General features: G+C 50.4%; 1 protein-coding gene across 1 annotated transcript in view; it reads left to right on the top strand.

Moving 5' to 3' along the window:
* LOC126535934 (uncharacterized) overlaps positions 1 to 23,384 on the top strand; it is a 169,006-nt gene that overhangs the window by 142,882 nt on the left and 2,740 nt on the right. The window contains exon 14 of the mRNA XM_055073355.2: positions 21,516 to 21,709. Coding sequence (XP_054929330.1) covers positions 21,516 to 21,709 — 194 coding nt within the window. The remainder of the gene's footprint in view (positions 1 to 21,515; positions 21,710 to 23,384) is intronic.

Consider the following 23,384-nt stretch of genomic DNA (forward strand, 5'->3'; position numbering starts at 1 on the left):
GTCTCTTTCGGATCGTGAACAATTGAGCATTGCCGCAACGTATGCGAAGTGACAAGTGACGAACGCTTGTATGAGTTTGATGAGATTATGTTCCTTGAGGCCCCTGTGTCTACTTGCAATTCTTCTGATGAGCCCGATAGCGTTGTTTGTCTTGGTGATGATTCTGAACCGTAGAGGCATTGACGTCTTTAGTCTCTACGATCATACCCAGGACTCTGATTTTGTCGACGCACGGTATGACGTGTCCCGAATTGGTTCGTACGTTAATTTCTTGATTATAATCGAAGTCTGACGAGTACGGCCTGCGGCCCTTCTTCGTGGGTCTTCGTACGAGCAGCTCCGACTTGGTAGGCGAGCATCTGAGTCCTGTGGGAATTAGAAATTCTTCTACGGTATTCACTGCTTCTTGCAAGATGTCCTGCACCATGCCCGGGGTTCCTTTGGAGACCCACATGATGATATCATCTGCGTATATGGTGTGCTCGAGCCCGTGGATCTGTCCGAGTTTCTCAGCAAGTACCGCCATGGTAAGGTTGAAAAGCATAGGGTAGATGACCGAGCCTTGGGGGGTGCCCCTGCTCCCCAGCGAGAGTGTCTCCGTGGAGAGGTCGGCAAATCGGAGCGTAGCCGTCCTGTTATCCAAGAATGACTTGACGTACGCGTGGAATCTAGCTCCGAGGTTGAGGTCGGAAATGGCGTCCACAATGTATGGATGAGAGAGGTTATCGAATGCTTTCTCGAGATCCAACCCGAGAATGGCCTTGGCGTTTCTAATGGGGTCATCAATGATTTGGTGCTTGATTAAAATCATGGTGTCTTGAGTTGATAGACAGGGTCTAAATCCGATGAGGGTGTGTGGTAACAGTCCCTTGTTTTCGAGGAATTTGGAGACTCTGTTCTGAACGGCGTGATCCGCAGCCTTACCCACGCACGACGTGAGTGATATGGGTCTGAGGTTCTCGATGCCCGAGGGCTTGTTGGGCTTTGGGATGAGAACCGTGGTGGCGTTCTTCCATTCCGGCGGGACCCTACCGGAAGCCCAGACCTGATTGATTCGTTCCGCTAGGAACCGGACGGAGTCTTCGTCCAAGTTACGAAGAGCCTTGTTACTAATACCGTCCGGACCTGGAGCCGATGTGCCATTCAGGTTTTGAAGGACGGTCCTGATTTCTTCCAGGGTGAAGGGTTCGTCGAGATCGGGGTTGTCCGCGCCCGTGTACGGGGAACCGGGTGCCTCGGCCTCGTTTTCATGGCTGCTCGAGAGTGGCATATTTAGCTGCATGAAAAGCATAGAACAGACATTGTGCAAGCATAAAAAAAAGAAGCCTTTGGGGACCTTTTCTGGAGGGTTTAGATGCCCTTGCAAGACAGAGACAAACTGTATCGGTTGCCCAGAGCATAGCTGGGATTTTACAGTACAGATTGTACACTTCTATTTGGTCCCACGAATGCACTTTTTTTCCCGAAAGAAGAGCCAGGAGAACGACAGTGCCAATAGAGCTCGGAGGGACGTAAAAAAGCAAAGCTCGTGTGAATGGTAAATGAAATGAAAGGGAGGGACTCTGAAAGTGTGTGAAGAGTTTTAATAAACTATAATATGCTAATACAAGTCCACTACAACATCTCTTTAATGTTTTTTTATTTTATTACTATTTACCAGAGGTAGCAGAGCAATGTCAGCATGATATGCATTTATCAGGTAGCCCTCTATATGTGCCTTGAAAACTAAGAAGTCGCTTTATGGAACCTCTCTAAACGACCCTGGAGGGTGCATCTCGTCCTTCTAATATCGGGGGAAATGTTCAAACTTCGTTGTTTAAATTTTTGTAAAGCCTGACTTGCGCAATTTCGCGTTCGGAAAACAGGAATAAAAATTATTGGCGATCAGCGTGATTGATACAGAGAGGTAGCGTCACCTTTCAAGCGCAAGTGCGAAGTAAACTCCTCATTTCTTCATACAGATGCGGGAGGTATGAAACGCCAGCGCCGAGATGCACAGGCGATCAATTAGCTTCCCACGAGTTATAACATTGTTTATAGATGTTTTGATCACTAAACGCTGATTCATACGCCATACATGCGACAGCGCAGTTTTCTACAGGAGGTTTAAAGCGTTTAAATGCATTAAAAACCAAAAGTGCAAAATGCACACGCCCGAAAGCAACTAAACGAGATGTAATCGCCAATGCCCACTTTTTCGTAAATCACTGATCGTTTGTACGCATACGTGGACTAACTCCTAAAACTTGTACAGTGCAGATAATGACGCCGTGAAGCGTGAGCAATGCCTTCAGTTAAGCGCCGTGCGAAAGCACAACGAAACGCTACGCGCCTGTAGCAGACGACGCGCTTCCCTGGCGCACACTTGGACAGCAGCGCCGCGGTGGCGGGCACAGAGGCGGGCCGCATACTCGCTGCGGGCGCGGCGAGGAGATGTGAAACTGAAAGTTATCAGGTATTAAACGGTAGGTTGAGGCATAGAGTTTCCTACAAGGTTGAGGCACCGTGGCGGCGAGCTCGACCACTGGAAAAGCTAGCGGCGTGACGTGCAATGAGGGATCACGTGGACACAGCGGCCGCGTCGGCTGCTTCGGAAGCGCCGAAGCGAGCTGAAAACGAAAGTTTATAAAGTCCCTGCTGCGCTGCGGTTGTGATTAAGTGGAGAGGCTTTACCGCCTTGGGTGTCTGCTTGACAACATTTGAAATCACTATAATAGGTAGTGGCTGCCTTTGGAGGCGTGTAGCATGGTAGGCTACTGCTCGGTGCCGCAGTGCCGGACGCAGGCAACGGAGCCCGGTGACAGCCTTATTCACACGTAGCCACAGGACAAGGAGCTGCGTGAAGTTTGGCTGGCGAAACTTAGAACCGGCAGACAACCATCGGCTACAACTCGGGTATGCAGCAAGCACAGTCGCGAGGAACATTTCTGGTACGGCGCCGGGACTGCGCGATGTCCGGTGAGTAGCAGCAAACGCGCACTGAGATGCTCGCCCCCGCCCGCTGCCCGGCTAATGTCATGACGCTTTGGTCTATGAACTTGCTGATGCTAGATACCAGCAAGTTCACCGGAACGGAAAAGGAGCGGTAAGACGCACATAATAAAAAGGCACAGCATATGGTCATGTTTGTGTTATGAATTAATGCACTGGATTACGAAAATCAAGAAGAGGGAAATTGCACGCTGAGAAGACCGATAAACATACAGTGCGACGCAACTTGAGAAATAATATTGAAATGTCCAAGAATTTAGAAGAGAAAAAAAAAGATTGAGTCGTCGCGACGGCACATTTGAACAGTTCTGATAGCGTCCACGCAACAATGGTTGCTAGTGTACTGTCAAATGCTCATATGCTGCGGCCTAAAGCTCACGGTATGGTGCGAAAACGCGCTCACAGCGAAAGCAAAACATTGTGCGCGGACATGCATACAGACGCGCAGTCGGTCGCTGCGAACCCGTGTGATCGCTGGATTGAGCCTCCATTCTGTTATGCCCCATTTTCACATAGTTTACTCTTAGCGTTTGCTTACCTTTTACGCAAGAAGCCGGTTCGGGAGACTCCATCGCGGCGACCGCGCGCAGTGACGTTCACGTATTGTACGTATTCGGTAAAGAGATAGCGTCTGTAAACGATTCTGTGCTTTCAGTTTGCCCAAGATTATTATATCGACAGTCAAAAACTTCCCTCCTTTTGAGAGTACCTGCATAAATGTCCAGGAAGGCTGCCGCGTGGTGTTTTTATTGAGCGCCGTAAGCGAAACCTATGAGGAGCGCGCCGCGTGATCCCTCATACTTCCGACAGATGGCGACTCCGTAACTCCTCGCCGCCAATAGTGAACTGGAATACTTGAGGTATAGTTGAGGCAACGCTCATGACAAGATCCTTAGTACCCTAGGTCAACTCCAATTCGATGTCGAGTCACTAAAGAAGGGGCACGACAGACTGGTAGAGGCGGTCGACGGCCTAACAAGCAGGGTAGAAGTGATGGAGAAGGGCTTCGGCGCCAGGATCGAGGGTCTCGAGAGAACCGTCTTTACTCACTCCATGGCACCGGTCAACTCACCCGCCTCACCCATGGTCAGAAGGAACACTGCAACAAGCGATATCATCACACCCGAAATGACGGTAAAGTCCGCAACCAAAGTAGAAAGCAGAAATGGAGAAGGCAAATAAGCGAGAACCAGCCGAAAGGCACCAAGCGCAAACGAGCAATCAAGGCAAGCTTATAATGTGGCAATGGAATTGTCGCGGGTTCCGCAACAAGAAATCGGTCCTGCAACAACACATCAGACACACTACAGACAAGCCAGACATCATACTCATTCAAGAGACCAACACCGACACACCCACACTTTCGGAATAAGAAACAATTGCCGTTCCACCCACAAAAGCCTGCAGCGGCGTAGCGACGTTTATCAGTAACAAGCTCGCGTGGGCCGAAATTGACAGAAGTAATCCGGACAGAAAATGCGAGCACCTGTTCATCGAAGTCTTTCCCAAAGGCAAAAAGGCTAAGAGCATACTAGCACTCAACACGTACAGCAGCCCGAACCACAGAACACAAAGTTTCAGAAGACTGTTGAAGAAGGCCAGGGACAAAGCCGGGGACAACCCGCAGATTATTGCCGGAGATTTCAACGCCCCAAACGTAGAATGGGACTACGGCGTCACCAGCGCCAAAGGCAGAAATTTTGCCACCGATGCGGAAGAGATGGGGCTCAACCTGATCACGTCCGCGCTCTACCCTACCAGGATGGGCAACTCGGTCTCGAGGGACACCACCCCAGACCTCACGTTCGTCCTCAACACCGAGGGGGCCACCTGGCATAATACCGGCGACGACCTCGGCAGCGCCCATTACATTGTGGAAACCTCAATAGCAATCGCCTTGAAACCACTACGAAAATGGAGATACACGGATTGGGATGCGTTTAGACAGGTAAGAAAGGAACGTACCGACAAGCCCGCTACACTAGAACAATGGACGCAAGAGCTCATGGAGGACGCCCGCAACGCGACCAAAGAAATAGAAACAGATATCCAGACAATCGGGATGGACGCTAAGCTCGCTCACATGCTGGAAGCGAAAAGATCCATATTGCAGAGATGGCGTACCCAGAGACTCAATAGAAGACTTAGGAAAAAGGTCGCACTACTGAACAAGGACATTGAGCACCACTGTGTGGTACTCTCCAGCCAACAATGGGACGAAGTATGCGCAAGGGCCGATGGCAGCATGACATCGGGAAAAACCTGGAACCTCCTCAAACACCTTCTTAACAAAGGTCAAACCAGGAGCTCCCAGACCAAGGCGGCTGACAAGATAGCGAAACGCGAACTGAAAAACTCCAACGAGCAGGAATTTATGGCAAATTAAGACTTGCCGAGAGATACATACCACAATCCCGCGACAGCCGCTTATGAGACTAACACGGGAGCACATGTCTGTGAACGTGCAAATGGAGCCCCTAAGCCACTCTGCTCCACCACCACTTTCACTGCACCACTCGTTACAAGCACAGCACACCAACCACACATTCAGCACTGAGCAGCGGGCGGTCGACACAGTCGCGTTTACATGATTTGTAGCTAGCAGCACATCCCTCGATGTCCGTTAAGCAAAGGCGGACACGGCGACGCCACATCGCGGTTCGCTGAACTGCGCTGTCGATGCGCTGGGCCACTTCGACATTTCAGTTGTCACCAACGCCGTGTTCTCAAGGAAGCACATGTCACACAACGCAGTTTCTGTACTGTCAGAGCTCACAGAGGCCAAATCCGCACTACCACTACCCACGGCTTTCCGCCAAGTAACACAGAACCTACAACCAACACAAAAGCAACGCAACCACAATTACATGAGCAATGTTGAAAAACGCGCGGTCCAGAGAAAGATCTAGCCGACAACACGCCACGACGTCGCTCGGCGCTACCATCGTGCCTTCTCGAAAATCCCTAAACGATCCTGTCCCTAGGCACCTAGGATCAGGTTACGTGAGGGATTTTTGTACGACATTTAGACGCACGCGAAAAGGAGAGCTCGCGCGCGCCGCAACCACAGTTGAGGCGACAGTATGGACGGCGACAATTCTGATAAGCAGGAGGAGGCCTGGAATCGACCTCGGAACGAGGTGAAGAGGAAACGAATCGCCAAGGAAACAGACGAACAGCGCGCTGAACGACTGGCTAAACGCCGCAACATAGCTAGACAACCATGCATACTAACCTGGACTTGCAATCAAGGTTAACTAAGGCTAACCATGCTATGCCTTAGCTTTCGCTACGTATATCCTGGCATAGCCGAGCTAAGCCACTGCCATATTTTTATCAGGGTGTAAATGCCTAATTTATTTAATTCCACCTTTGCAAAGCATCGGAAAGAACGACCGCTACTCCCTTGAGGAGCACCGGAAAAGGGCAACTGTTAGTCCTCGAAGTAACGGTTCATCCCCCCGCAGTTACCCCTTAAGAGATGAATGGTTGTGGCAGATCAGTTCCTCCCCTAAAGGAGTAACCTCAATACCCCATTTCCCCCTTTTCTTCTTAGAGTGTACCTCAAGTGGAGTCGGTGAAGTACTTGGGTGTAGTCTATGGCGGTTCCCTCAGTTGGCTTGGCCATATTGACTACATAGTTAAAAAAGGAGTGAAAGCAGTTGGCATGCTACGTAAGCCATCCAACAGACGGTCGGGAATGCGGAGAGACCCACTACTAATGATATATAAAATATATGTGCGGCCCATTTTAGAATTTGGATGTGTACTATCTTCTGGTGCGCCAGCTTATAAAGTACGCCCCCTTGTTCTGCTTGAGTAGGAAGCCCTGCGAATGGGCAGTGGGTTACCGAAATTTGTTGCTAATAACCTATTACATCAAGAAGTCCGGCTGCCCTCGATATTGGGCAGATTTCGTTCGCTGATGGTGAAAACAGTCTTAAATACGTACAATAACCCTATTACATGATAGGAAAACCTATTCATTTCCCAGCCTGCATTATTCTTCGGAGTATACTGACCCCGGTTTCATGCACCACAGGTGGTATTTGTACAAACATTGATTAATCTCTCAAATGTACGTATTTGGGAGGTGCCACCTGCTTGTGATGCGTGAGAGAGCCTACAAATCATCTATGATGATATCTGCCTGAACAATGCAAAACTTCTATCTCGTAATATACTAAACGGACTATTACAAGGCCATTTATTGAGTTTAGATGTAAATACGGTCATTTCAACAGACGCCTCACACTGTGGAGAAAAATCTGGAACTGGAATTTTGCTCCTGCTAGTATTCATTCTCAATCAGGATTCCTGACTACTCCGTATTTCTGGCTGCATTTCTAGCTGTAGTGTTAGCCTTACGTAAACTAAATTCATCAATATCGACGGTACTCATAACAGATTCTTTATCTTCATGCACAATGCTCACAACAAATACTGGTACTAACCTTTTACGCACACTTGATCTCCTAGTGAATGCCCACATAAATTTAATTGGATTACTTTGCGTGCCTGCTCATATAAGGAATTATACATGAACGAAACGGCCGACAATCTCGCGAGAGCGCCCCTCAATGGCCCTGTACTATCATTACTTCCTACATTAGCTTACCTAACTGCAGTTAGATGCAGGAGATATGCAATAGCTCAAGATTTTTTGAATCCAGCTATAGCAAATTTTTCAGAACATCGACACCTCCTATTCCCTTGGCACAAAAATTCCTTTCACACCAGAAGAACTGCAGTAATTTTTACCCGGTGACGCTGTCGAACACCAGGGTTAAACTTTTATCGTCACAGGGCTGGTCTGGCACTCTCCCCTCTGTGCCCAGAAGATGAGACCATATATCATGTTTTCTTATTCTGCCGGCGGCTTTCCTCTATAAGGAAAAACATGTTAGAACCAACGTTCAGGCAACTTGGTTTAAAATTTTCCATTTTAAATATTCTTTCTCTAGAAGCCTTCCCTCTTGGAAACTACTACAGGGATGTTTGCTCACCCGTGGGGGGGGAGAGACGAATTCATAGTTGTTTCAAGGCGATCTTCTTAAGTTCTTCAGACATTATTATTTATCCATTTCCACCTGACATTTTTACCAATTTTTGTAATACCAACACCTTCCTAACACCATCCAAATCCAGTCCACCGCAGTGGGCACGCGCCTTAGAAGAAGGATATCCTATCTTATCCTATCTTGGTTTGGAACGTCGTTATTAGAAATGATAAATAAAACTTCAGCGTACTAGAAAATACAGTGATATTGTGAACACACATTAGTAAGAACTCAGAAGCAATATTTTTTGTAACTTGTTTGGGCAGTAACTAGCGTATGTAATGCGGTCCTGGACAAAGGGTTGGGGTCTAGGGACGACATTGTTTTAAAGGTCTCCTCACCAGGCTCAATAGCAAATTTCGGTTCTACGCTGGAAGTGGTTATGTTACCTCTAGGGAAAGTGCTGCCGCAATAATTTTTCAAATTGGTCCATTAATAGCGGTGATAAAAATATTTCAGGGCCGCGAACCCATGATTTCAGGAGGCGAGCACCACTGCCAAGGGAGACACTAAAGAATAGGGGCCCCAATATTTTGGGGCCCCAAAGAGCTTTGCAGGTGTTAGCGTTGGGGCACGCAGGAGTGAAGAGTTTTAGAATAGGGCTTTGCGTTTGCGGATAGCGTCTTGCGCTGACAGCGCCACGATACGGCGTGTAAGAAAAACTATTAGAAATAATTAAATAAAATATGCCATTTTATGATAGGAACAGTAATTTTGACTTGCGTGTAATCGCGTTTAACTACAATTTATAGGTTATTCTTCAAGTTGCAAACAATTAGTTGCGCTTAGTTTTGAGCAACAAAACCAACTTTACGTGCCTTAATTCACCAGCCAAGCTTAGCCGTGTTAGGCCTACGAGCCCTAAAATCCACACTCGAATTCGGAATCAGCGGCGTCTAATCAATCAATCTTCATAACACACGCTAGTTGAGAGAAAGCGATAACCGCTGTCCCTTCTCCTAGCTTGCGAACTTCAAGCGTTACCGCGAATCAAACCCAGTTTGGTGCTAGGTTAGAGCCGTCGCTTCGATGGGTGCCGCCATGTTTGTTGACGCAAAGCTTTTGGGACCGCTATTTGGGCTCCCGCTAAATCGGTGAAATAGCGTTCCCAACGCAAAACCCAAACGCAGTTTGCGTCTCGCGCATGCGCAGTGGCTTCGACGCTATTTCTTTGGGGCCCCAAAACGTTTGGGGCCCCTATTCTAAAACACTCTACTCTTTCCACTTGCCCCGTCTAGCCTGCGCAAGCGAAATTCCTTCCCTGCGTTGTTCTCCCATACCGGAGCTATAGGATCGCGTGACGTATGCGTCACGGCCCCGCCTTCATTTTCTTTTCTCCTCGCTTTTTTGCTGCGGGGCGCACTTCCGCTGACTGCGTCGCACGCGAGCTGTTGCGTTTGTCTCGTTTCGCGCACCGTACGATTGTGCGCGCTGTGCACGAGAACACCTGACTAACGGTATACGTCAGTGCTACACGAACACTGAGGCAGACACAAGTGGATCACAGAGCACGATCGCGCGCTGCAACACGGTAGAAAATGACATAAGTATTGTTATCTGCGCGCGCGACTACACGACGCGGGAACGAGCAGACGAAACGGAAGTACACATATCTTGCTGTTGTCCCAAGTAAAACAAAAACGCGCAGACGTTCGGTTTGAGTGTTTTATTACTTTTCTAAACTTTAATTCGTCTATTGAAACACCAGGTTGCACAGTTGACAGATGTTGCCTTGTATAATTCCCGAAATTACGTGCCAATGTGATAGACGTCATAGCACTGCCATGTACATAGGCGCACTTGTGAGACGTGCGTCGACTCTACGGCTGGGAGCGCGGCGCCCGCGAGGAGGAGGGCAAGCGGCGTTCGGTTTTAAATGTCAGTAATCTTTCCGCGGTGCGTTGCGATCTAGCAGACACGGTCGTTAGCGCGCACTGTATGCACGGCGCTTGTCAGTTCAAAATGGCCAGGCCTGGTGAGGGGCCTGAAGTTTTGGCTGGTTGCCCGGATGACCTCGATTTTTTGCTCGCGCAACTTGTCCGGATGTTTTCGTTTGAGCGCCCGGATAACGACTCTGGCTTTTGGCTCAAGGTCGGTTGAAAGTCGCCGACGGCGCGAGCTAAAAGCATTTCGCGCTTAAAACTTCAAGTGTACAGCCAGGCGAGGACGGCGCAAGAAGACTGGGACACACAAGCGCTCGTGTGCGTGTGTCTCAGTCTTTTTCACCGTCCTCGTCTGGTTGTGCACTTGAAGTTTTTGCCACGAAGGCCGCCAGGCCTGCGTAGCAGCTAAGCCCAGTGGGTGAGAGAGAGAGAGAGATAGAGAGAGAGATACGGACTGTGCGCCGACTTCTCAGAGCGAGGTGGTGACGCTGGTGACGTGGCGTCGCGGCTATTCCCTCACCCCTCACGTCAACGTTGATTCAGCAGCGCAAACCTTGCGCTGGTTCAGCCATTGCCGGTTAACTTGCTGCGACTGTGTCTAGTAGTGAAGAATGCTGATACCGAAGGCTGCGTTATATTGTTACGGAAGGATGAAAGAAGACAGGGGAAGAAGAAGATCGGTGACGCTGCATTGCTGCTGCGTGTTGTTGGTGGTCAGCCATCTTGACTACTCTGAGTTATGACGCTTCGCCGTGCTCCCTCACGGGTTGCAGAATCAAGCGTCCTTCCTTTCCTTAGATCACTATCACTATCATCTCTGAGTTCCAATCAGTCGGCCGAAGTGAACGGACGTGTCGTCGGCGCGCTCCGCAACCACCGAGACTACGCGACCTTCACCGACCGCCCTTGACCACCCTTGCCCGGGCCGCTTTCGCCGGGAGTCATATGGGAAGCGGCTTTCTCGCCGTTTCCCACCGACCGCCTTTTCTTCCCGGGACTTTCTTGCCGCTCCCTGCGCCCCTACAGTTCCAACTCGGCTGCCCCTGCCGGGGCCATAGCTGCCTTGGCGTGTTTTCTACACCATGAACCAAGAGCACCAAGCGACCAGCTCTTCCGAGGCCCATGTTCTAAACGGGCGTGCAAAGGGCCTTCGGCCAATTCACCGCTCTGTTTCGATGGATCATTTATCTACCGCAACGTCATTTTCCAACGAGCAGAAGACGCAATCGGCGACGAAGAACGCCGCCGCGCGTTGCTCGACAACAACGAAGACGCCCGAGGTGGATACCGCGGGAGTGGCCGCCGATCCCATCGTCGCCAATTTTCCCTCCCAACAACGAGAGGTAGACACTCCGATCGGGGAAAGGATGGAGGAGGATGCTATCCCGAATATTTACGACGACAAAACTGACGACGACACAGGTGGCTGTTGGAAGACAGTGATACATAAGCGACGCATCCGTCAAACGCACGCTAAGACGCAACCCTCCGAGAACATCTTGGGCATTCCGGACGCCTCCCAGTCTACCGTACGCAAGCGCAGTCGGAATCAGAACCTGCCTCAACTTCCTTTGCACGATGAAAAGATAATTCTGTGGCCTTACGGAGGACTTTGCCTCGATAAGTGGACGCGCCCAGAACTCGCCAGTGCTCTATGGAGTGCAGCCGGCTTGACCACCGACGATCGTCAGGACATCATATTCCGACTGCGACCTCAGCAGAACTTGGCAATCATCAGCAACCCCAGCCACACGTAGCCGACGCATTGTACAAGGTGAGGGAGCTGAACCTTGGTCAGCGGGTCTATCCCATCACAACATATTTTGCGGCCCCAGACAACTCATGCAAGGGAATTGTTCCTGGTCTTTTGCCCGGTACACCGTCTTCCAAGCTAGTGGATGAGCTTTTGGCTCCTGGAACTCAAGTACTTCAAGCACGAATGATGGGTCAAACCAACGTTGCGTTGGTAACATTTGAAGGACTTAAAGTGCCTCGCTACGTGCGTTTCTATGGTGCAAAACTCCGCTGCTACCCCCATCGACCCCGCCAACTGGTCTGCAAGAAATGTCACAAGCTCGGCCATTGGGCTGATTACTGTCCTACGCCGCACGTGGTCATTTGCGCGACGTGCGGGACTGACAACCCCACCCCGTCACATCCGTGCACCCCACACTGCAGATCCTGTGACGGGACCCACCCTACAGCGGATCCAAACTGCCCGCGGCGTGCTAGGCAGACACTGAACAAAGCTTGGGTGCGGAAAGCTTTCGAGAAAGAGCAGCGTGAACTCCAACCCTCCAGCGACCCGACCACTACCACAGATACGGCGGAGACCCGAACGTCGCGCGCCCCAACGAAGGAGACCAGACAAGTCCGGTCGGAGATCCGGACCCGCTCCAAGTCTCGGTCCCGATTCCGCGAGGCATCGGTGCGCCTCCCAGAAAGGCGCCCTCCTTCCCCATCTGCCCAACAACCCCACAAGAAGGCCCTGCAGACCAACGCCCCAGCCAAGGTGACCCTGGTCCCTTCAGGGGTGCAGCGGACCCCGGAGAAGAAGACAGCAATGGAGGCGCCTCGGGAGGTAGGTCGGGCGGAGGGTCCCCCACAGCTCGCTCCGCCCCGTAAATCTCTCCCTACCCCTTCCCCTATTACCAATTCGTTATCAAATCCCGATCCTCTAATAGAAATAGCCCGCCTATGTCGTGACATGGAGGCGCGCTGTGAGCGCCTGCAAAAACAAATGGACGCGCTGGTGGCAGACATGAGCACTAGTATGCAGGCGGCTCTGGACAGATAGAACGCCAAATGGAGGCCCTTCAAATAGGGATTACGGAGCAAGTGAAATCATGTATAGAGCGCACTTTCGCACGCATGCAAGTTCCTGAGCTTAGCGGTAACAACGAAAGCGCGCTTTCCGACCAAGGCTCTCGGCCGCAACCTTCAAATGTGGGCACCCGGCGCCCGCATCCCTATGCACGACCGCCTGCTTCCTCTCGCGATGATGATGGCGCCGCGTAACGCGGAGCAACTAGTGGTGTGGCAGTGGAATTGTAGGGGATTCCGCCGAAAACGAGGTTCCCTACAGCAGTATATCGCCACATCCACGAACCCTCCCGATGTCATCCTCTTACAGGAAGTCAATTGCACCCCTTCTTTATCCGGCTACAGCACGCTCTCGGGTGTCTCTCCTCTTGTGGGAGCCTTAGTTTCGAAACATGTTACATCTCGCATGCATACCACTAACATTAACATTCCTCACCAAATATTGGAAATAATTACGCAATGTAAACGCAGCGAGAGTCTGTTTATACTCAATGCATACAGTTCCCCCCGTTCGCGAACGCACTGTTTTCAACACCTACTAACAGAATTTGGTAGGTTTGGACGGGTTTGTGTGGTGGCTGGCGACTTTAACGCTCCGCATACTGCATGAGGTTACGTTAAATCGCAGGCTAAAGGGACCCGCTTATGGAATGCCATCTGTAACATGAGATACACACTGCTTACCGACCCAGAGCACCCCACTCGGATAGGCAACAGCGTATCTCGTGACACCTGCCCTGACCATACCTTCGTGCGCAATATTGGCCCAGTCGTTGCGCACAGGCCTTTAGAGGAGCACCTTGGTAGGGACCACTACATTGTGGCGACCACCTTATCATTACGGGGTGCGCGCAGGCCCGAGCGAAATGTGCGTATAACGGATTGGGCGAAATTCAGGGAACGTCGCCAGGACCCACCTGAGCGCCAAGGGTACGAACGCTGGCTTGACTCTCTCGCACAAGATCTAGAGGCCACCATGAGCACACTGCGCACCGCAACCGAGACACCAGACATAGACCCGCATTTACTTCATCTTTGGAACGCCCGCAGAGGGTTGACACGACGATGGAAACGACAACGCCTCAACCGCAAACTTAGGAAACGTATAGATCAAATTACACGGGAATCTCAGGGGTATGCAGAGATCCTTACGAGCAATAACTGGCGAGGATTTTGCGATCGCCTCTCAGGCACATTGAGCACAGCAAAAACGTGGTCGATTCTTCGCTCACTCACAGATCCCACCACAGCAAAGGGAAAAACATTTCAACAGCTGCACACCCTAATGCACGAGTACAGAGACGATGTCTCGACACTCCTCAGAGAGCTAGAGAAGCATTTCATACCCACAGGCCCGCCGCCGCAGTACCCTGACTATCCTTATGTAGGAGAGGCGAACGAATTGCTCGATGCAGACATCACATCTGACGAGGTGCGGGTGGTCCTACAAGACCTGCGCCGCAACACGGCACCGGGAGCCGACCACATACGATTCGCCATTGTAGGAGTTGGAGGAAATCCCACCGCTGGCGCCACCGCTGGCGCCTGTTGTAGGAGTTGGAGGAAATCCCACCGCTGACGCCAGTTGTAGGAGTTGAGGAGGGACTTTGCGATGAAACACTTGGGAGGTTTATTTTACATTATTTACAGTGAGAGTCATTGAACAGTCTTAAAAGTCATTACGGGCCGGCAGCAACTCGGACGCTGCGGCCCGTCGCAAGAAGTTCGAGAGAGATGAATCAAGGGATGCTCTGGAATCCTCTAGAATGTTCTACTGCTGCTCCCGGTCTGCGTCTTTTAAGCCCTTCGGTGTCTTGGCTTAAAACGACGTTCGGCCAATGGGCGAGCCCGCTCAGATGATGCCATTTTCAGCCAATGGTAGGCGCCCGTGCGGTGGTGTCACACCCGGCGGCTCCCTGCGGTCTTGCCTTGGTGACTTGCAATGCCCTCTTCAAAGGCGGACGGGACGACGCTGCTAGGTTGTCATGGCGCATTACAGCCGTCAGGTTGTCACGGCGCATTGCCTCAGGAATGTGGCATCTGCTTCTGCATTCCTTACTTAGCAGTGGTGCGCAGTGGCGTAGCAACAGGGGGGGCCGGGGGCCCGTGGGCCCCGGGTGCAAGGGGACAGTGGGGGGGGGGGGGGGGGCGGTGTCATTTACGCCTGAATGCACCCCTCTTTCCGCCGGCTTGACTGGGCGCAAATCGCAAAGAATGCTCCGGTATCCAGTAGCCCGAGCTCAGGCACCCGATGCGTTGCGCCGCAGAATTGTCGACTGCAGCTCTATCAACACCCCACGAAATAATTGCACGAATGTGCGGGCTAACAAATTTAATTCGCGAAATGGTCGCTAAACTACTCGCCTTTGCGGAACGTTTCATGTGGGGTGCGCTCGTGCTGTGCGTTCATGCTGGGAGCAGGAGTCGCGAAACATACAGTGAGGCGTTGTAAGGCGTTGGGGCTCTTGGGTCCCTCTTCCGTTCAGAACGCGCAGCGAAGACGAACAAAGACAGCAGCAAGAGGGCGTTCAACCAGCTCGCCCGGCGCTCGCGTTTACGGCGAAGCGTTCGTTGAGAGCGACGTTGCATAAGTGGGGCCGTCAAAAGTCGCGAATGGGATTCTCTGGATCGTCTTCAGACTCGGTTCGGCCGAAGAGTTTGGCGGCGTATGACTCGACAGGCTGTAGTCGCGGGCCAGCCGCGATGTCCGGCTCGCTTTTACTTCCCCTCTCCCGCTCCCTCCGAGAAGCCGCTGCGAAACCTGCCGTTATGTTTCACGCTTTCCTTCTTACCCTCGAAAGTCTCAGAAAACTGTTGTTGTGTGACTTCATGTCACAAGTACAGTGTCTGTATCAGCTGCACAGAATTTTATAAAAAAAGAAAGGTGAATTTTGTAAGGATATTTCCCGATCGAGATTCTATGAAGTTATGTCTTTTTGTGATTACTAGGAACTCGGTAGCGCGAAAAATATGGCAGATAAGTAATAACCATATCCTTAATAATCCCGTAATTAGTACTTATAGAGGAAGCACTTCAATTCGAGAATTGAGGACTCAAATTCATATTATTAACTCAACAAAAACTTCTTAAACAAAATCGTTTTGGGTGCTACAACCTACAGTACTTTGGCACTGCGGGCGGCGCCCAGTATATGGCAACAGCGAAAGAAATATGAAATGGTGCACCAGTGACGTTGATCCCTTAATCCTCTCCATTGCGAGTGCAGACCAACAATAGTGCAAGCTTTCGCTGGCACGGGCTTCATCGCGGCCTTTTCTTTCTTTTTTTATGGTGACGCCAAGAATCGACGCGAAGCGTGCTCTATTTTGTTCCCAATCTTGCGGTGGTACCGCAGCTCGGATAATCACGTTTGTACGTATAGCAGCAAATGAAAACAAGGCTTTATTGATCAGAATGAAGAGAACTCGTAATTGTCATAGCATTGGCGCCCGCGCAGCGGGGAGGCAGGTAGCGTTTTCTAATAGGGTGGGGAGATCAGCGTCACTGACAAACAATTTAATTTTCGTTTTCGTTCAGGGCTCAGCACAGACAAAATACTGCGTGTCATAGTACCTACGACGATTTTTGTAAAGTTGTTGTTGGCCAAGATATGAATGTCGGGCTTAAATCTTGCAAATGCAATATTGACGCTGAAATTGGTAATTAAAGCTTTATTATAAAGATATTTTTGTTACTTGTGACGTGAGTCATGTTTTCCACGACGCCGCATTTGTATTGGCTGCCAAGCCTTACAGTCTGACAGAGGATTTGCACATGGGCTTATCACACGTTATCAGTGCAGCACCCTGTGTTATTTGGCGCAGGAAAAACAGCGTGTATATTTGCTGCATTCGCGATCTCTGGGAAAGAAAGCGAAGGAGAGGGGGACCCGGGGAACGTGCGCGGTATCCAAGGTGGCTGTACTGGAGCTGAAACCCGAAAACTGTCGATGTCCTCGCCTTCCTCGACTACATCATGGGGGGGGGGGGGGGGGGGTGCCAGAAGACCTATGGGCCCCGAGTGCCAGACGACCTAGCTACGCCACTGGTGGTGCGATTCGATGTGGTCTGGGGAACTCGAAGTAGGGTCAGGAAACGGCCCCATATCTAACACCACCCTTCGTAACCTCAGTGGCGCGGATATTAACCACCTCACCCATATCTTCAATGATTGCTGGCTCAAGGGCATGCTTCCCCAAGCATGGCGACACGCCGACATCACACTGATCCCCAAACCGGGCAAGCCTGTTAAGGTTGAAAACTTACGACCCATCTCCCTAACATCCTGCATTGGTAAGCTCATGGAGCATGTACTCTTGCGGCGTCTGCAGCCCTTCCTCGAAGAAAAATCATTCTTTTCTAACTCTCAATTCGGATATCGACCTCATCTGTCTGCCAAAGATGTGCTTTTACAATTGCGGGAGGAAGTCATAGGACCTCCGTCGTCCGCCCAAACGAGAGCACTCATCTCCTTAGACCTAAAAGGGGCATTCGATAATGTTGAAAATGACCTCATCCTTCGCAATGTTGCACATTCACACTGTGGAATTCGTATGTACAACTATATCCGCGCATTTCTTCGAGATCGCACAGCCACCGTAGGAATGGGGCCGCATCGATCCGGTACGATTCGCCTTGTAGGACGTGGGACACCCCAGGGCTCAGTTCTTTCCCCTACTCTATTCAATATCGCTCTCGCACGGCCCCCCCCCGGCTACTCGACCAGATCCCTGATGTCGCCCACGCTATTTATGCGGACCACATTACTATGTGGTCGACACGGGGTTCCGACGGAGCCATCCAGGACCGACTGCAGCAAGCAGTCGATACAGTTTCCGAGTACGCGAGAAAATGCGGCTTAATATGTGCTCCGGAAAAGTCGGAGCTCATAATTATTCGCCCCCGGAGCCGTTCCTCTACTCCCCCTATCACTGTGCACCTGGATGGCACACCCATACCACAGGTTAATCGTGCTCGTATCCTCAGCCTACACGTTCAAGCGGATGGCAGGTCAAACTACACTGTTTCCCTTCTATCCAGACAGATTGAGCAAATTCTGGCCATGATCCGGAGGGTCTCCGACAGGCGCTCGGGCCTTCGCGAAGAGGACCTGCTGTGCTTGGTGGAGGCATGCGTGATCAGCCGCCTTACATACCATTTCCCAATTCAGCGGTTGACCCAAGCGCAACAGCTTCGCATAGACGCAATGATTCGCAAAGCGACGAAGCTGGCCCATGGCTTCCCGAATTATACTTCCACACGCCGTCTCCTTAACCTAGGGACACATAGCACACTAGGCGAGCTGCTAGAGGCACATTGGGTCAGCCATCGCCAGCGCCTCCTACTCACTCCGACTGGCCGCCATCTTCTCACACGGCTAGGATACTCTGTCCCACCCCTTGAGTCTGAAACCCGTCCAACGATCTTGTCGTCAGCGATACGCCAAGCAATAAGTATTCATCCATTGCCACGTAATATGCACCCCGAGCATGACAAAGGGCGGCGCTATGCCCGTGTACGATACATTGGCCGCATGCTTGCAAACATCCCGGAAACACATACTTTATGCACGGACACATCACGCACTCAAGAGGACTATACCTCGGTAGTTTTGGATGGCACTGAATCCCTGAGAGACTCTGCTGCAATGCGCGGAACAAATGCCGCTTACGGAGAAAGTCTCGGTGTTGCTCTTGCAATTCGATATGCCATCCGTGTTCCTGAGGAAGTGTATATATTGACGGACTCGCAACAGGCATGCCGGGCGTTCCTATCAGGACATGGCATCCCGAGAGCGGCGCACCAAATTCTCGAAACAGATCCCGCAAAATACACCAACCACACCTCCCCGCATCCACTTACTCTGGACCCCTGGTCATACCTCGCTGCCGGGTAACGAACGCGCACATGCGGTTGTCCGACAAATTTCCCTCCGGGCGACTCGGCGTGGTGAGGCGACTAGTTCAGAGTGGGGGGATCCCTTGCTCCGTTACAAAGACATACTCCGTCATACACGCATTCGTCGCACCCACGCCGCACCACCGCCGTCTTTCTCGCGGGAGGAAGCAGTGGCATTACGCCAGTTACAAACCGCAACTTTTCCAAATCTTGTCTCCCTCAATAAATTCTACCCACACTGTTATGCAGATCGTTGCCCTAGCTGTGGCAGCTCGCCCACAATTTTCCACGCCACGATTGAGCGCACTGCAAACCTCTTTCCTCCCTTGCCAACTCTTCTTTACCCCCTACGCAACAAGGAGCTGTGGGACGATGCCCTCCGCGACGGACCTCCCGAGGTCCTCCGAGCTGTGATACAACGGGCTCGAAACATCGCCGGAATCATCTTAGGGACCCTGGACTGAGGATTCCTCCCACACTGCTCTCGCCATTCAAATAGTATTAATAAAGATGTTTTATTCTCTCTCTCTCTAACTACTCTGACTCATCCTGTGTATATATATATATATATATATATATATTGTAAATATAGTCTTTCTGTACTCGCAACATCCCCGTACCAATATTATAAACAAAGAGAAAAAGGTACTCAACTGGTATTGGTGGTTTCTGATACTGTCGATAGTCGGCTTACAGATAGTTTCGCATTACTGTTAAGGAGGCTTCTTGAAAAAATTCAGTCCTTTTTACTAGATTGGTTGCTGTAGAACTCCTGCCTTAAACATTAATCTGCACAAGCTGGTCTGGCACCCTCTCCTTGTGCCCATTATATGCGGTGATGACGAGACGACAAATCACATCTTATTACACCACCGTTTCTCATAGTTACGGAAATTTCTTTAGGGGCACCGTTTCAGCGTACTGCAATGAATCTTTCCATGGCCTAATATCCTGCCTTTGGGTAGCCTCTTCTATGAGAAATTGTCAATGGGATGTCTTCACAGCCGTAGAGAAATTTTTATAGTTGATTCAATACGATTTCTTTACTACATTCTAAGAACATTATTTCACTTTTAATTTCTCACAGGATCAGAACGTTCTTGATAATTCCCTGCTTTCTAATATATATGATGAGTGATTGTAACTTTTATAATTGTATCGAAAATTTTCGTTGGTGCTTTTTTTACTATTTATCTTTTTGATGCCATCGAATTCTTGGCCGATCCCCGTAGTGTGCACATACGTGAGCCATATTTTGAGGCAAATCAATCAGTGCTGGAGGATAGCATATCAACAAGCCGGCATCGCAGTTTCCTGCTGAGATGGGCCTTCGAGTTTGACAGTGACACCAGCAAACACAGCTGCCATATCAGCCCTTGTAGGCGTCGCATACCAGCTGACGTGGCACCAATGTCTATCAATTTTCGCTAGCATCGACACGTTGTCAGTTGTATCGACTCCAAACTTGCGTTAAACGTGTATTCTGTCGTCGACGTAGTGTACATAACACTCCTGAAAGTAGCCCTTCTTTTCGTAAAAAGGAAACGCAGTATCGCTTTTTTTTTTAAGCGGCCTTGGGTGAAGAAAGAGAGAAAACAGCCCGTCAAGGGATGTCAAGGCTGCATTCGCTGACATCATCTACAGCAAAAACGCGCTTGCAAGGTCACGGGCAGTGTGAACAAGTATCTTGATCTCATCACGGCTTGTAGACTTTGTCTCCCAAAGACCGACAACGCCCTCATTTCGCTATAAAAGCCCAACTGAAGAGGCGCCACTCTATACACTGCATCAGGACTCTACACAATGCACGTGCTTTCGGTACGTACGCTCAGGAGTTTCCCGTTGGCTGTTTGAAAAAGTGTTTGCATTTCTCTATGCATGAAGTAGGTTTAAGTGCATGGAATGGCGGGGGGGGGGGCGCAGATAGCTTCGCCAGTGTGGCTTTCACTCGAGCAAGTTATATAGTTGCCATGACGTCGGCGCCTGTGAATTGAATATCTTTATGTGCTTGAAATTAAGCGATGACAGACAGAGCGCTGCCTCTTCTAATTATTTAGGCGAATTTTTCGTGCTGTTTCGATCATAAAGGCCGACGATAAACCAAGAAGCCTACATCAAAATGTTGTTACTACAAGCTGGCTGACGCGAATGCCGCATGCCCGCTGCCTGCACACGCCTGACTGTAGAACCTTTCGGTTACCTTCACTCTCGACTTCGCGGAAACGTCAGAGCGACCACCGCTCTTGTCTGCAATCCAAGACCAGGCGCAGTTAGATGATTTTGTGAAGCGCGATTGATTTCGTTGGCATAAAAAAGTCCGGAAGAGGTCGAAGAACGAGTACCAGAAAATGATAGGTAGTCTGAAGATCACATATATATGTATACACAGTGTGGCACAACGGCTGCGTCAGGATGAGTTCTGGCAATGATCGCTTTCTCCACAATTAACATAGGTGCAAATGATCAGCAAATAAAACTCTAGAAGATCTTTATTTATTTGGCGGTGATAGGTTGGATATTAGCGGAGAAAGTGGGACCTCAAGCGTTCTACTTTTATAATGTAACGGACCTGAACATCAGTGCAGATAGACGTTTATGCCACAGATTTGAAAATAATCTCTTGCTTGGGGCTTCTTGATCCAAAATCAACGAGCTACTTCCGTGCAGAGGGTGTCGAAATCCATGACGTCACGGGCAGCAGCTAGCACAGGGACTTCAAGGTCGCGTCGCCACCAATATTTCGTTCCTGCGTCTCACGTTGTTGCAGGTCACGCTATGACTAACCCTTTCGGGATTCCAAGAGTGTACTATAAATTTCGACGAAATAAATTTCTGCTAAGCTGTAGCCAACCCTTCGCAGGCTGCGGTGTTCTCTCTTCTGCTGCTGACGCCAAGCGGGCAACTGTTCGGCGGGCTGCGCCACCCGCTGCGGAACCTGTTCGGCCCACGCGGAGGCGATCCCGACGGCGATGGCGGGCGGACGGAACAGCACGATGACCCGCTGCCGGACATGATCCCGCACACCAACCATGCACCTGCAGTCCTCTATCGAAGGTGACGCATTTATGCGATTTTAATGCGTAAGCATTCTTTGGCGAGTACCACGGAGAAACAGTGTCTGCACCGTAACGCGTTGTAACTGAGAAATAAGTGCATAATTGGTCAAGTTAGGACATTTAATCGTTATCATAGCGTAACTGCAGATGCTTGGTAGCTTTACAATTGTAAAAAAAAAAAAAAAAAAACTGCTCACATCAATGCGTTAGCATTCTTTGGCGAGTACACCAAAGAAACCGTGTCCAGTGGCGTAGCAACAGGGGGGGCCGGGGGGCCGTGGGCCCCGGGTGCAAGGGGACAGTGGGGGGGGGGGGGGGGCGGTGTCATTTACGCCTGAATGCACCCCTCTTTCCGCCGGCTTGACTGGGCGCAAATCGCAAAGAATGCTCCGGTATCCAGTAGCCCGAGCTCAGGCACCCGATGCGTTGCGCCGCAGAATTGTCGACTGCAGCTCTATCAGCACCCCACGAAATAATTGCACGAATGTGCGGGCTAACAAATTTAATTCGCGAAATGGTCGCTAAACTACTCGCCTTTGCGGAACGTTTCATGTGGGGTGCGCTCGTGCTGTGCGTTCATGCTGGGAGCAGGAGTCGCGAAACATACAGTGAGGCGTTGTAAGGCGTTGGGGCTCTTGGGTCCCTCTTCCGTTCAGAACGCGCAGCGAAGACGAACAAAGACAGCAGCAAGAGGGCGTTCAACCAGCTCGCCCGGCGCTCGCGTTTACGGCGAAGCGTTCGTTGAGAGCGACGTTGCATAAGTGGGGCCGTCAAAAGTCGCGAATGGGATTCTCTGGATCGTCTTCAGACTCGGTTCGGCCGAAGAGTTTGGCGGCGTATGACTCGACAGGCTGTAGTCGCGGGCCAGCCGCGATGTCCGGCTCGCTTTTACTTCCCCTCTCCCGCTCCCTCCGAGAAGCCGCTGCGAAACCTGCCGTTATGTTTCACGCTTTCCTTCTTACCCTCGAAAGTCTCAGAAAACTGTTGTTGTGTGACTTCATGTCACAAGTACAGTGTCTGTATCAGCTGCACAGAATTTTATAAAAAAAGAAAGGTGAATTTTGTAAGGATATTTCCCGATCGAGATTCTATGAAGTTATGTCTTTTTGTGATTACTAGGAACTCGGTAGCGCGAAAAATATGGCAGATAAGTAATAACCATATCCTTAATAATCCCGTAATTAGTACTTATAGAGGAAGCACTTCAATTCGAGAATTGAGGACTCAAATTCATATTATTAACTCAACAAAAACTTCTTAAACAAAATCGTTTTGGGTGCTACAACCTACAGTACTTTGGCACTGCGGGCGGCGCCCAGTATATGGCAACAGCGAAAGAAATATGAAATGGTGCACCAGTGACGTTGATCCCTTAATCCTCTCCATTGCGAGTGCAGACCAACAATAGTGCAAGCTTTCGCTGGCACGGGCTTCATCGCGGCCTTTTCTTTCTTTTTTTATGGTGACGCCAAGAATCGACGCGAAGAGTGCTCTATTTTGTTCCCAATCTTGCGGTGGTACCGCAGCTCGGATAATCACGTTTGTACGTATAGCAGCAAATGAAAACAAGGCTTTATTGATCAGAATGAAGAGAACTCGTAATTGTCATAGCATTGGCGCCCGCGCAGCGGGGAGGCAGGTAGCGTTTTCTAATAGGGTGGGGAGATCAGCGT

Source organism: Dermacentor andersoni, chromosome 4 (assembly GCF_023375885.2).
Source record: "Dermacentor andersoni chromosome 4, qqDerAnde1_hic_scaffold, whole genome shotgun sequence".
Classification (NCBI taxonomy): domain Eukaryota; kingdom Metazoa; phylum Arthropoda; class Arachnida; order Ixodida; family Ixodidae; genus Dermacentor; species Dermacentor andersoni.